Genomic DNA, 13,831 nt, shown 5'->3' on the forward strand with positions numbered 1-13,831 from the left:
TTTTGGCTATTATGGAAGGATACCAAGAAAAGAGAAAATGAAATGCCTCACTTGGTAATCAAGTCGAGGTTCGAAGTTGATTTGTATTATGTACTAACATAGCTAAAAACAAATTTAAGGTCGTATACATGCAGAAGTGAAAGTCTGTGTATGCAAATGCACAAAGGAGGTGTAGTGCAAGGGAAAAAGTCACCTCGGGGCAGGCTGTGTTGGAGATGGGTAGCTGTATTTTAGGCACAATTTCAGTAACATCCTCAAGTATTTGTCAGATACACCTAAGCCCTCTGCATTGTTTAGATAAAATAGATTCGGATCCTAAGTGATTATGCATGTCTGCCTTTAGATATAATGTTCTAATTTCTCCACCTTAAGCCAGAATTTCCAGGGAGGCTGGTTAATCTCAGTACATGGTGTGTGTGGTGTGTGATCACTACAACTGCCCCTCACTAGTTACAGGTTTGAACAGGGACTATCCTGAGCATAGGGAGAGTAGGGTGGGAGAGGAGGTAAGGCTGAAAAGGGCCTCCTGTTTCATTTTAATCAAACCTCCCTGTGCTCATACACATTTTCCTCTTGGTTTTATATGATCACCTTACAGGGAATAAGTATGGGAGTAGGCATATAAGGATCACCTCAAAAACATGAGATTTTTATATTGATCACTGGAGGACATATGTTAAAAGGTTTGTAGGACAATCAGATGACCACTCTAAGTTGCTTGCTCTGAGCCCTGCAGCGTGAGCTGATTAGGACTAATCGTATGATCTGTGGGACTAGAACAATCTTTATGGAGGCACAGCTTTCCTAATATATGTTGGCAGAGTCTGTATGCGTAAATTCAGAAATTGACTTTACACATTCTGTTTTCTTTCATAGGAATTCAAAAAAGGAACTAAATGATATTCGATTCGAATTTACTCCTGGGAGAGGTGAGGCACTGAAAACAAAATAACTTCTAATTTGTTTAATGAAATGTGTTGTGAAGTTTTTGTCCTTTAGATATATTTTGCTGTTACAGGATTATACAAATGTTCCTGATTTAAAGAGTTATGGAAGCATATGAATAAAATAAAAATGCAATTTAGTTACTACTAACTTTATTTAGAAATCCTAGTGCAGTCGACCTTTGAACAACATGGGTTGGAACTGCGTGAGTCCGCTTATACGTGGATTTTTAAAAAATAAATGCTGTAAATGTATTTTGTCTTCCTTATGATTTTCTTAATAACGTTAGGAAAGTGTTACTAAGCTTACTTTTTGTTAGAATGAAGTATATAATATATATAACATACAAAATATGTATTAATTGACTTTTTATGTTAGTGGTAAGGCTTCCAGTCAACAATACGCTCTTAGTAGTTAAGTTTTTGTGGAGTCCAAAGTTATCCGACTTCACTGGTGATCAGAGCCCCCAACCCCTCCGCCTGCATTGTTCAGGGTCAACTGTTTAATACTAACAGTAATTGATAAAGCTCTAATTTACTGCTTACTTTAGGCCAGGCGTGTGCTAAAGCATTATCTCATTAAATTCTCAGTACAGCCTCATAAGGAATGGTTCCTGTCCACATTGTATAGGTGATGAAATCAGTGCTTAGAGAGAGGTGAAGTAACTTGTTGCAGTTCACACAGCTGGGAAGAGGTGTAGCTGGAATTCAAACGCAGATCTGTCAGAGTGCAAAGTTCTTGCTCTTATCTCTGAACATGGTTGTCTTCCATGACAATGAAGAAGAAAGAAGGCTTCCAGTCTCCTCTCTGAGGCTGAAGCTAAGCCCCGTCGTGCATAGTTTTCAGCCATGAGATTCTCCCTGGGACAAGGCTTGTTGCCTTCGTTACTCACAGTTCAGATTTGGGAAGTGGCCAGCAGCCAACTGGTATCTGGCCTGTGTGCTGTGCTTACTCTTCTTGCTGTCTCAGTATCGTCAGCAACTATTAAAGAGAACAGATGAAGATGTACAGAGGTGTACCCGTTTTACTTTTTTAAAGCCAGGCAGAGTTACATTTTAAAGAACTAATTCAAATCTCTGGTCATCTGCTCAAATGTGTGCACAACCCTTCCCCAGTCCTCCCATCCCCTCTGAGGGGCTCACTGTTCAGTCTTCAGGAGGCAGCCCCACAGAGTCAGAGGTGAAAGTAATTGGGGATACTCTCCTCATCTTTAGTTTCTCGGTACACCCATTGCTCAGATTATACCACCTGGAATAAGAAGATATGAAGAGAAGCCCACCAGAAAAAAAAAGAAAATGATTTTAGCAAAATACATGGAGTATGATCCCCAAAGAGAAGAAATTACATTTAGTTCTCTCAAGACTTAATTGAGAAAAAAAAATCACTTTTATTATTAGCCCTGGAGATGGTGCATGCTCGTCATCATATCTCAGAGCTCATTGGGCTCAGGTCCAGGCCTGCCCTTAGAAGAGGAGTTTTCTTCTGCGGCATCACTATCAGGTGCTCTCCCAGGAAGGGCCTGAACCCACCTAAATTACACCATTATCTAGAAAGTTATCTTTACATTGAGCTGAGATTTGCCATCTGGTGGTATTGATTTGGCCCTCTCGCTAGACCTGTGAGAATCCCTCACTTAAAATAATCTCAGTCGTAGGAAAAACCTTTGAGTGGGAGGAAGACTCCCACCTGCCTTCTTGGTTCTGTAGATTCAGCAGCTGAAGTCCGGCAGCGCCAGCACCCGCTCTGAGAGTTAGCAGTGACATGCATGTACCAGAAATGGAGCATATTTTTTTTGTCCTTGCAGATACAGCGGAAGGTGTTTCTCAGGAACTCATTTCTGCTGGCCTGGTCGATGGAAGGGATTTAGTAATAGGTAACTTGCTTTGTGCTCTGCCTTTGTGCCCCCGTGTCTCTGTCTGTGCAGTTAGGACCAAGAATACTAGGCTTTGATTCCACTGAGCATGTCTAACGATTCTTGAAATGGTTCTTAGCTTGGCTGAACTAACAGTTCTTGGGGACAGGTCCTTACAACAAAAATCTTACTTCTGAGTTTGCTTTGTGACCCCCTGAAAATAGTAAGTGAAAGCACACCCAGTTCTTTGAGAGACCCTGGTAGAAGTGATGACAGAAGTCACAAGTTAATGTAAGCTTGGCTGTGTCTAATCCATTTTGGAGGATGAACTCTACCTTTGTGGAGCTGAGGTAAACAAAAATACTTAGAGATATAGTCCTAGTAAAAGCGGGAAGACACAGGCCATAGGTACATATTACTGAAGGAAAAGACCAATGTCTAGGGAACATCAGCAAAGTTTTTCTGTAAAGGGCCAGATAGTAATAGTTTAGGCTTTGGGGGCCATGTACAGTCTCTGTTGTTTTTAACCACCCTTAACTCACAGGCAGAATAGAAATAGACCACAGGCCAGAGTTTGCTGATGGTCTAGGGCTTTCTGGCCCCTGAATAGGCAAATCATACTTCTTTCACCTGAGTGTCTTTCCTAAGTTAATACAGCACGCTAAAGAAAGTTAATGTGACAATGATTCAAGATGTATTTGTGCTACTTGAAGTTGAGTTAAAAGATATTTTCGTTTGGGGAGTGGTTTATCTTTCTGCTTCCATTTTGATTGTACATAGAAGATTCTAAACTACGATTTAAGTTCTTAAAATATGGTTGAAAGTGGATTTACTAAGCTTCTCATTACTTTCTCTGTTTGTATGATTACAGTGGCAGCTAATTTGCAGAAAATTGTGGAAGAACCCCAGTCAAATCGATCTGTCACTTTCAAACTGGTATTCATCTCTTCCTCCTCCATGTTAAACCATCTTACTTTTGTTTGCATACCAGCAGCCCTTTCAGACCAGCTTCCATATTCCCGGGGTGATGAGAATTATAAAATATGGTGGATTGTGTTCAGTTAGTGCCCCCTAAGCCCTGGGCTGAAATCCTGCTTTGAGTGGCCTCCCTTCCTCTGCCCCTCCCAGGAAGTCTACCTCAGGCCCTTGACTATTCTTAGGAGAGATTGTTAGCCAACTGGACTCCAGCTATGTGCCCAGCCACCATCCTTTCTGGAAGAGACACCTTCATCCGCGTCCTGTTTGTATCCCAGGGACCTGTCCCCCACTGCCTGCCTTCTCATAGTCCCCATATCAGTTTTAATTGCTACCTGTAATTGTGTTTATAAATAGCCACAGCTTCTCGTTTTGTTTGGTTCTTAGGCATCTGGTGTCGAAGGCTCGGATATTCCCGATGATGGTAAACTAATAGGATTTGCCCAGCTCAGCATCAGCTAAACCACAGCCCTGGAAGAGGCGGCCTAAGGAGATTCCACACATGCGTATCTCTGTTGCTTCTGTTGGCCTAAACCCACTACTGCCAAAGAACCCAGCAACAAACCTCCCAGCTAGGAGCTTTAGAGGTCTTTCTTTATGTTCTTCCTGCCATCATTCCCCCTTTTTCCCACAGGGAAAGAAAAGTTGGATCACCAGTGGCCAGCATCCCTTTAAAGAGTTCCGTTTGTAAACTTACTGCACATGTCCCCTGTCTTCCTTCGTCTGAGAAGCGGCCCGTGTGCTTCAAGGCACAGGAGGGAGATTTCTCAGCTCATCTTGCCTTACTCCAGTGATGACACTGGGGGGAAAGTAGCAGCTATATTGGGCTTCCTCGTGCTGCCTGTTCTCCCACACCTGACAGGATGTGGGCATTTTGGGATATCTCTTTACCCCACTGAAGTAGCAATTAGAAGTTGATTGTTCATCTGGAGCCCAGAGAATTTAATTTAGGGTTTGTTTGGTTTTTTTGTTTTTTTGTTTTTTTGTATCTGATGTGAATTCTAGCAACCTTTGTTAGGAAAAAGCACAGCCTCAGATGGAGGCAGCCTAAACTGTGTTCTAGTTTTGTTCATGATGTTTCTAAGCGTTTTGCTGAAGCTGCTCTCAGGCACCCCTCTTCACCACTCCCTCCAGAAAGGGTTGCTAGCCTTAACTTCAGCTGGTGCAAAACATCTGACTGTAGTCAGACTTCAGCCATCAGATCCTTCAAAGGAAAACTTCAGACTGTTTTTAGAGAAAACATCAAGGAATGGATTGTAAACGTGAATTTTCCCAGCAGTGGTTTTTGAACAGGAAAAATCACAACTCATTTCATTGTGGAAGTATTTATTTTCAGAATTTAAAAAATGAAATTGAAGAAAAACTGCTCCTCAATCCTCCCATGAAAATCAATTTGCCTGGCCTCCGAGTCATGAGGAAATACAAGGCTGAGATTTCTGCAGCAATAAAGGAGATTCACACTGGGCCCGAGAGGCCTGCCTTCGGCCCCCTCGCCTGCACTGATCCTTTGGAGGGGGTCCCCACTGCGGTGCGCTGAACCTGACCCAAGGCGGAAAGGGAAACCACATGTGCCGTGACTTTTAGGATTTATGAGTAGACAGTGTTCATTTGATTTTCTACAGAAATAATATAAATTATTCTTTAGGTTTTTTAAAAAGAGCACTCATAATGCAATATGTGAATTATCAGTGGGGTTAATTTTTGTTTTTGTCCTACTGTTTCACAGTCAGCCTTTGCCTAACTGCAAATAGCCCTAACAAGTTTTGTATATGAAAGGTGTCCTCAATCTGGCCTTAAAACAACACATAAAGAGGGACTGTGGCCCCATAAAAAAGGGAGAGTTGCCTCTTACAGAATGGCTTCAGCTCTTTCCAGCGTTGTTGGTCTATGAATAACAAGATGGCTTCACCTAGTTTTCTCTTGTAGCATCTCTGAAAGCTTTCCCTACAGCTGACTTGCTAAAGTTCTTATGTCATCCTGAGCTTATAGTTTTAGTCCTGGGCTTGCTTCACCTACCCTGGATGCAGAGGCATGTTGGGAAGGAATGGACGTGGGGGAGAGGGTAAGGGCATGAGTTGGAGATGAGCGTTGGGAAGTAGACTAGAGGATCAGACACCAAAGCCTATGATCCCAGCAGGATTGTTAACAGGAGGGAGCCTGCTGAGCCTGGAGAGAGTAAAAAAGATGGATTAGATTGCTGGAAAAAATATTTAGCTTGCTCCTTTTTTCTTTCTCTCTTTCTCTCTTTCTTTCTTCCTTTCTTTTCTCTTGGAGGCAGGTCGAGGGAGGACAGGGAGATGTTGGAATAGGTATGAAAAAAAGATAGTGTCCTCTTTGGCACAAGACTAGTGGCTTGCCTTAGAGTCTGTGTTTTGGTGGCAAACAAGCCCATCATAATGTACTTATGAATCCAAGAGCTGGTGGCATCACTTTGTTCTAGCTTTCTGTTTGGAGCTGGTCTAAAGCCCAGGCTGGGAGGAAGCGACAGCCCACCCTCCTGTTCCATTTCTCCAGCCGGCCATTACCTTTGAACTGCATTGGGACAGGCATGACAGTAGAAGTGGGCTAGGGTTTTCTCTTTCCTTTCAGTTCTTTTTTTTCCCTGCTGGGAATTAGGAGTCAAACACCAAACCCAGGACAGTGTTATTTTTCTTCTGCATGATGTCTGGTGGACTCCCTTTGCTGCCTTATGCAGTGATGCTGAGAAAATAAGTGAACAGAAACTTCCCAGGTGGGACAGCATGTGACCTAGTAAGCGACCTGGCTCCTCTCCAGGAGTGGTGGTTCAAGGTACACCTCTGTCCTGAGGTCCCTAGGATCACTGGCCCCTGGGGTAGGGACTAACTTTAGCACAAGGTAACATGCGCCAATGCTATTTGTGAAATGTATGGTCTTTCTAAATGACTAATGGATTTGTTTGGGTTTTTTGCTTAAGTTTTGAACCAAATCTAGAGCCAGATGATACTATTTAATAATCTGGAGGATAGAATAATGGTGTATCAATAAATGGAGGTTCCTCCTTATGACGTATGCTAGATTATGGAAGATGTAAAATATTTGACTTTTTCCCCCCTTTTTTTGACTTTGTATTTTGCTGCATGTTTCCATCATTTTTAATCAATAAAGAGGAAATTGTCTGTCATGGTGTAAGGATTCTTTACTTTAGTGGCTATTAGTGGGGAATAGTGGGGAGCGGGTTAGGGAGTCACTACTAACTTTAATTTTTCATGCAAACAGAGAAAAGCCAAAGTGCACATTAACTAAAGAAAGTATATGTTGATCTACAAATTACAACAGCTTAAAACCTTTGTACAAAGGGGCAAACTGAAATCCCGGAAGAGAGCAAGGTAAGATCTGCCCAAGGGCATTTTATAGGGTGAGATAGGGAACTCCTGGTATTGGTGTTTCCTAACTGATTCTGTTCCTACTGTTGGGCTGGGGAAAGATGCCAGATTCAAGTCCTTGGGAGTCCCTTTTAGAAAGTTCAGAGCAGCGCTGAACTTGTCCCCGTTTGGCTTTGATGTTGCAATGGTGGGATTTCATGTCAGATTCTAGACCCCTTGTATTCCTCCACCTCCGAGATAAGTAATCTCCCTGATCGTAAGTCCTTCCCAGCAGGACATGGCCTTTGAACCACAATAGGACTGCTTGTGGCTCCTGGTAATCTAGAGCTCAAGTCTGGGAGCCTCGGAGTGACAATAACAGATCTGATTGAATTTGCATTCAAGATAAGCAGGTTGTAAAAGTGGACTCTGATTATTGTGGGGGCAGAGAGGAGGTACCGGTCATTTAGAAGTGATCATGGCATCTGTGGGGGCGAGGGAACGCAGCAAGAGTAAATAGAGCCTCTCCGCTTGCCTTTTCTCTCCAACATTATCAGAGCTTGTTCAGAGGCCTGGTTACCTAGCTCTGCCTCTTCATAGTCGCATTGTTCAGAGCAGCAGTTCATGGATTCCTCCTTTGGGTCAGCTCACCTACCCCTTTAATTTTTAGAGCACTTTAAGTCTCATAGCAAAATTGAGCAGAAAATATGCAGAGTTCCCATATAACCCCTGAACCCATACATGCACAGACCCCCCCGCCCCTGCACTGTCAACATCTCGGACCAGAATAGTACATTTATTACAGTCGACGAACGAACCTACATTGACATATTGTTATCACTCAGAGTCCATAGTTTACACTCAGGTTCATTCTTGCTGTTGTGCATTCTGTGGGTTTGGACAAATGTGTAATGACATGTACTCATCGTTACAGGATCAGAATAGTTTCACGGCCCTAAAATCCTCTGTATGCTGCCTGTTCGTTCCTCCCTCCCCTCTAGTCCTTGACAACGGCTGATCTTTTTACCGTCTCCATGGTTTTGCTTTTTCCAGAATGCCATAAAGTTAGAATCATACTGCATATGGCCTTTTCAGAATAGTTTCTTCCACTTGGTTATAAGCATTTGAGGTTTCTACAAGTCTTCGTGGCTTCATAGTTCATTTCTTTTTGGCACTGAATAATGTTCCATGTCTAGATGGACCAGTTTGTTATCTATTCACCTACTGGTTTCTTCTGAGTGTTGACAGTTATGAATAAAGATGCAGTAAACATTGTGCAAGGTTTTGTGTGGATATGAATTTTGAACTCCTTTGCGTAAATACCAAGGAGCCCAATTGTGGATTGTAAGTAGCCACCAACTGTCTTCCCAAAGTGGCTGTACTATTTTGTCTTCCCACCAGTGAAGGAGAGTTCCTGTTGCTCCACATCTTTGCCAACATTTGGTGGTGTCAGTGTTTTTAGATTTTGGCTGTTGTAACAGATGTATAGTGCTATCTCGTTTTAATTTGCAATTCTCCAGTGATACGATGTTGAACATCTTTTCAAATGCTTATTTAGATCTGTTTATTTTCTTTGGTGAGATGTCTGTGCAAGTCTCTTGCCCATTGTTAATCACGTTGTTTGTTTCCTTATTGTTGAGTTTTAAGAATTTTTAATACATTTTTGGTAACAGTTTTTTTTTATCAGATAGGTCTTTTGCAAATATTTTTTCCAGTCTGGGGCATGTCTTCTCATTGTCTTAACAGTGTCTTTTACAGAGCAAAAGGTTTAATTTTAATGAAGTCTGGCTCATCCATGATTTTTTTCATGTATTATACCTTTGATGCTGTATCTAGAAAGTCATTACCCAGTGTCATCTAGATTTTTGCCTACGTTATCTTCTACGAGTTGTAAAGTTTTGCAGTTTACAATGTGGCCTGTGATGCATTTTGAGTGACTTTTTGTGAAGAGAGTAAGGTCTGTGTCTAGATTTGGTTGTCCAGTAGTTCCAGCACCATTTGTTGAAAAGACTACCTTTGCTCCATTGTATTGCTTTGGTCTTTTGTCAAAGATCACTTGCATCTGTGAGTCTATTTCTAGGCTCTCTATTATGTTCTGTTGATCTTTTTGTCTAATCTTTTGCTAATACCACACAGTCCTGACTATTGTAGCTTTATAGTAAGTCTTTTTTTTTTTAAGGGGAGCAGAGCTTTATTGGGGAACAGTGTGCACTTCCAGGACTTTTTCCAAGTCAAGTTGTTGTCCTTTCAATCTTAGTTGTGGAGGGTGCAGCTCCGCTCCAGGTTCAGTTGCCGTTGTCAGTTGCAGGGGGCACAGCCCACCATCCCTTGGTGGTAGAGAGGATGTGCTCCAACCAACTGAGCCATCTGGGAGCTCAATGGCAGCTCAGCTCAAGGTGCTATGTTCAATCTTAGTTGCAGGGGGCAAAGCCCACCATCTCTTGGGGAGTCGAGGAATCGAACTGGCAACCTTGTTGTTGAGAGCCCACTGTCCCATGTGGGAATTGAACCGGCATCCTTTGGAGTTAGGAGCGTGGAGCTCCAACCGCCTGAACCACCGGGCTGACCCCTTTATAGTAAGTCTTGACGTCAGCTATTGTCAGTGCTCTGACTTTGCTCTTCTCCTTTAATATAGTGTTGTCTATTCTGGGTCTTTTGCCTCTCCACATGAAGTTTAGAATCAGTTTGTCAATATTCACAAAATAACTTGCTGGGATTTTGATTGAGATTGTGTTGAATCACTCACTAGATTAAGTTGAGAAGAAATGGCATCTTGACAGTATTGAATCTTCCTATCCATGAACATAGAATATCTTTCCATTTATTTAGTTCCTTGTTGATTTCCTTCATCAGTTTTGTAGTTTTCATCATATAGATCTTGTACATATTTTGTTAGATTTATATCTAAGTATTTCATTGTGGGGGTGCTACTATAAATGGTATTATATTTTCAATTTCAAATTCCACTTGTTCATTGTGGGTATGTAGGAAAGTGATTAGCTTTTGTTGATTAACCTAACATTCAACAACCTTGCTATAATCACTTACTAGTTCCAAGAGTATTTTTGCCAGTTCTTTTGGGTTTTTTACGTACATAATCATGTCATCTGCAAATAAAGACAGTTTTCTTCCTTCCCAATCTATATACCTTTTATTTCCTTTTTTTGTATTATTGCATTATAGGATGTCCAGTATGATGTTGAAAAGCAATGGTGAGAGAGGGTATTCTTGCTTTGTTCCTGATCTTAGTAGAAAAGCTAGTTTCTCAACATTAAGTATGTCATTAGCTATAGGCTTTTTGTAGATGTTCTTTACCAAATTGAGCTCCCTCTATTCACAGTTTGCTGAGAGTTTTTATCATGCACAGGTGTTGGATTTTGTCAAATGCTTTTTCTATATCTATTGATGTGGTCATGTGATTTTTCTTAGCCTGTTGATGTGATGGATTACATTAATTGATTTTCAAATGTTGAACCTTCCTATCATAGCTGTGATAAATCCCACTTGGTCATGGTACATAATTCTTTTTATACATTATGGGATTTGATTTGCTACTATTTCATTGAGGATTTTTGCATCTTTGTTCACGAGAGATGCTGCTTTCTAGTTTTCTTTTTGCGTAATGCCTTTGTTAAATTTTGATAGTAGGGTAATGCTGGTGTTATAGAATAGGTTAGAAAGTATTCCCTTTGCTTCTGTCTTCTGCATTGAAGATAAAATCACACACACAGGCATGCACGTGTGCGTGCACGCACACACACATCATCGTCCACATATATGACAGAAATGATGCAAAGAACAAGAGGGGAAATTAGGATTATTTTGTTATTGTGTGGTATTAGCACTACCTGTAAAGTGGTATAGTGTTCTTTGAAAATGGGCTTCAGTTAATTGTAAATATATATTGCAAACTCTAGGGCAACCACTGGAAAAAAAAGGAAAAGGAATAACTGATAAGCTAAGAAAGAAGAGAAAAATGGAATGATACAAAATCTCAGTTAAAACTGCAAAAGGCAGAAAAAAAGTAGAAAAAATTAGGAACAAAGAACAAGAGTAATGAACAAAAAACAGTAACAAATGTAGTAGATACTAATCCAACTGTGTTAATTGCTTTAAATGTTAATGGTCTAAAATATATCAAATAAAAGACGAGATTGTCAGAGTGGATCAAAAAAACAAGACCTAACTATATGTTGTCTACAAGGAACCCACTTTAGATGTAGACACATAGATTAAAAGTAAATGGATAGAGAAAGATATATCATGCTAACACTAACCTAAAGAAAGTGGGAGTAGCTGTATTTCAGACACAGCAGACCTCAGAGCAAGAAACGTTATCAGGGATAAAGAGTGGTATTACATAATGATAAAGGGGTCAGTACTCCAAGAAGACAGTTCTTAATGTGTATTTGCCTAAAAGCAGTATCAAGATACATCAGACAAAAACTGATGGAACTATAAGGAGCAAGACATGAATCTACTATTATAGTTGGAGACTTCAACATCCTTTTATCAGAAATGAACAAATCCAGCAGGCAGAAAATCAGTAAGGACATAGTTCAACTGAACAGTACGATCAATCAACTGGATATAATGGACATCTATAGATTACTTCCTCCAAAAACAGAAAACACATTCTTCTCAAGCTCACATGGAACATTCAACAAGGTTCCCACATTCTGTGTCAAATCATAGCTTAATAAATTTAAAAGAATAAAAATCACAATGTCTGCTCTCAGGTGACAGTGGGATTCAACTAGAAATGAATAACATGAAGATACCTAGAGAAATCTCAAAATACTTGGAGATTAAAGCACACATTTTTAAATAATTGGTTCAAAAAGAAATCTCTAGAGAAACTTAAAAATATTTTGAGCAAAATGAAAGTGAAAATACAATTTATCAAAATTTGTGGCATATGGCAAAAGCAGTGCTTAAAGGGAAATTTATAGCATTAAATATATAAGAAAAGAAGAAAGAACTGAAATTAGTAATTTAAGCTCCTACCTTATGAAACTAGAAAAAGGAGACCAAATTAAAGACGAAGTAAAAGAAATAAACTTAGAACAGAAATCAGTTAAACAAACAGGAAAACAGTAGAGAAAATCAACAAAACCAAAAGCTTGTTCCTTGAAAAGATCAATAAAATTGACAAGCCTATAGCCGGACTAAGAAAAAAAGAGAAGAGAAAATTGCTAACATCAGAAATGAAATAGAGGACATCATTACGGATGCTATAGACATTAAAAGGATAGTGAAAAAATACTACAAAGAACTCTGTGCCCACATATTTGACAACCTAGATGAAATGGACCAGTTCCTTGAAAGACAAACCAAAACTCACATGAGAAAAGTCTATAAACAGGCCTGTATAAATTAAAGAAATGTGTCAATAAGTAATATCATGTTTCCCTGAAAATAAGACTGGGTCTTATATTTTTGCTCCAAAAGACACATGAGGGCTTATGTTCAGGGGATGTCATCCTGAAAAATCATTTTAGGGCTTATTTTCCTATTAGATCTTATTTTCGGGGAAACATGGTAACCTTCCAAAACAGAAAATACTAGACCCAAATGGGTTCATGAATGAATACTGTCAAACATTTAAGTAAGAAATTGTGGCAGTTCTCTACAATCTTTTCCAGAAGATAAAAGAGGGAATGCTTCCTAACTTTTCCTATGAGGTAGCATTACCCTAATATCAAAACCAGACAAAGACATGACAAGAAAATTAGAAAGCAGTATCTCTCATGAACATAAATCCTCAACAAAATGCTAAATCCAACATATGCATAGATAATCTAATACATTGTTGCTCCTTTTACTTTGAACTGTTACCTGTTAGATCAACTAAGAAAAGGAAAAATAAATTTTATTTCATATATCCCTCCTCTGATGCTCTTCCTTTCTTTATGAAGTTTCGAGTTTCTGACTCCTAATTTTCCGTCTTCCTGAAGTTCTTTTAATATTTCGGGTGAGGCAAAGTCTACTGATAAGAAATTCCATCAATTTTTGTTTGAGAACATCTTTATTTCTCTTTTACTTTTAAAGGATAATTTTACAGGATATAGAATTCTAGGCTGGTGGGTTTTTCTCTCAACATTTGAGCTATGTCATTCCACTCTTGCTTGCATGCCTTCTGAGGAGAAGTCAGTGTAATTCGTATATTTGCTCCTGTATAGGTAACGGGGGTTTTCTCCTTCTCTGGCTTCTTTCAAGATTCTTTCTGAAACTTTGATTTTCTGCGGTTTAAATACGATAGGCCTAGTTGTAGTGTTTTTTGCATTTATCCTGCTTGGTGTTCTCTGAGCTTCCTGCATTTGTGCTTTGGTGTCTGACATGAATTTGGGGAAAATTCCCAGTCAATATTGTTTCAAATACAGTAGTACCTCCGTTTTTTAACATCTCCATTGATGAACATTTTGGTTTATGAACACCGTAAACCCGGAAGTAAATGCTTCAGTTTTCGAACACGCCTCAGCAGTTGAACATGTCATGCGGCTTCCGCTGAGTGCAAGATCCTGAGGCCTAGCTGTCAGCTGTCTTCAAACGTTTCAGAACTCGAATGGTCTTCCGGAAAGGATTACATTTGAAAACCGAGGTACCACTGTATTTCTTCTGTACTTATTCTCTTTCTGGTATTCCCATTATGCCTATGTTACACCTTTTGTACTTGTCCCATAGTTCTTGAGTATTCTGTTCTGATTTGTTTGTTTCCACTTTTTTCCTTTCTGCT

General features: G+C 40.0%; 1 protein-coding gene across 1 annotated transcript in view; it reads left to right on the top strand.

Moving 5' to 3' along the window:
• The window catches only part of OXSR1 (oxidative stress responsive kinase 1), an 81,929-nt gene extending 75,015 nt beyond the window's left edge, over positions 1 to 6,914 (top strand). The window contains exons 15-18 of the mRNA XM_081072267.1: positions 877 to 929; positions 2,750 to 2,818; positions 3,669 to 3,733; positions 4,160 to 6,914. Of these exons, the coding sequence (XP_080928393.1) occupies positions 877 to 929; positions 2,750 to 2,818; positions 3,669 to 3,733; positions 4,160 to 4,234 (262 nt within the window). The 3' untranslated portion in view covers positions 4,235 to 6,914. The remainder of the gene's footprint in view (positions 1 to 876; positions 930 to 2,749; positions 2,819 to 3,668; positions 3,734 to 4,159) is intronic.
• The last annotated feature ends 6,917 nt before the right edge of the window (positions 6,915 to 13,831 follow it).

This window comes from Rhinolophus hipposideros (genome assembly GCF_964194185.1).
Source record: "Rhinolophus hipposideros genome assembly, chromosome: 14".
In the NCBI taxonomy this organism is placed as follows: Eukaryota; Metazoa; Chordata; class Mammalia; order Chiroptera; family Rhinolophidae; genus Rhinolophus; species Rhinolophus hipposideros.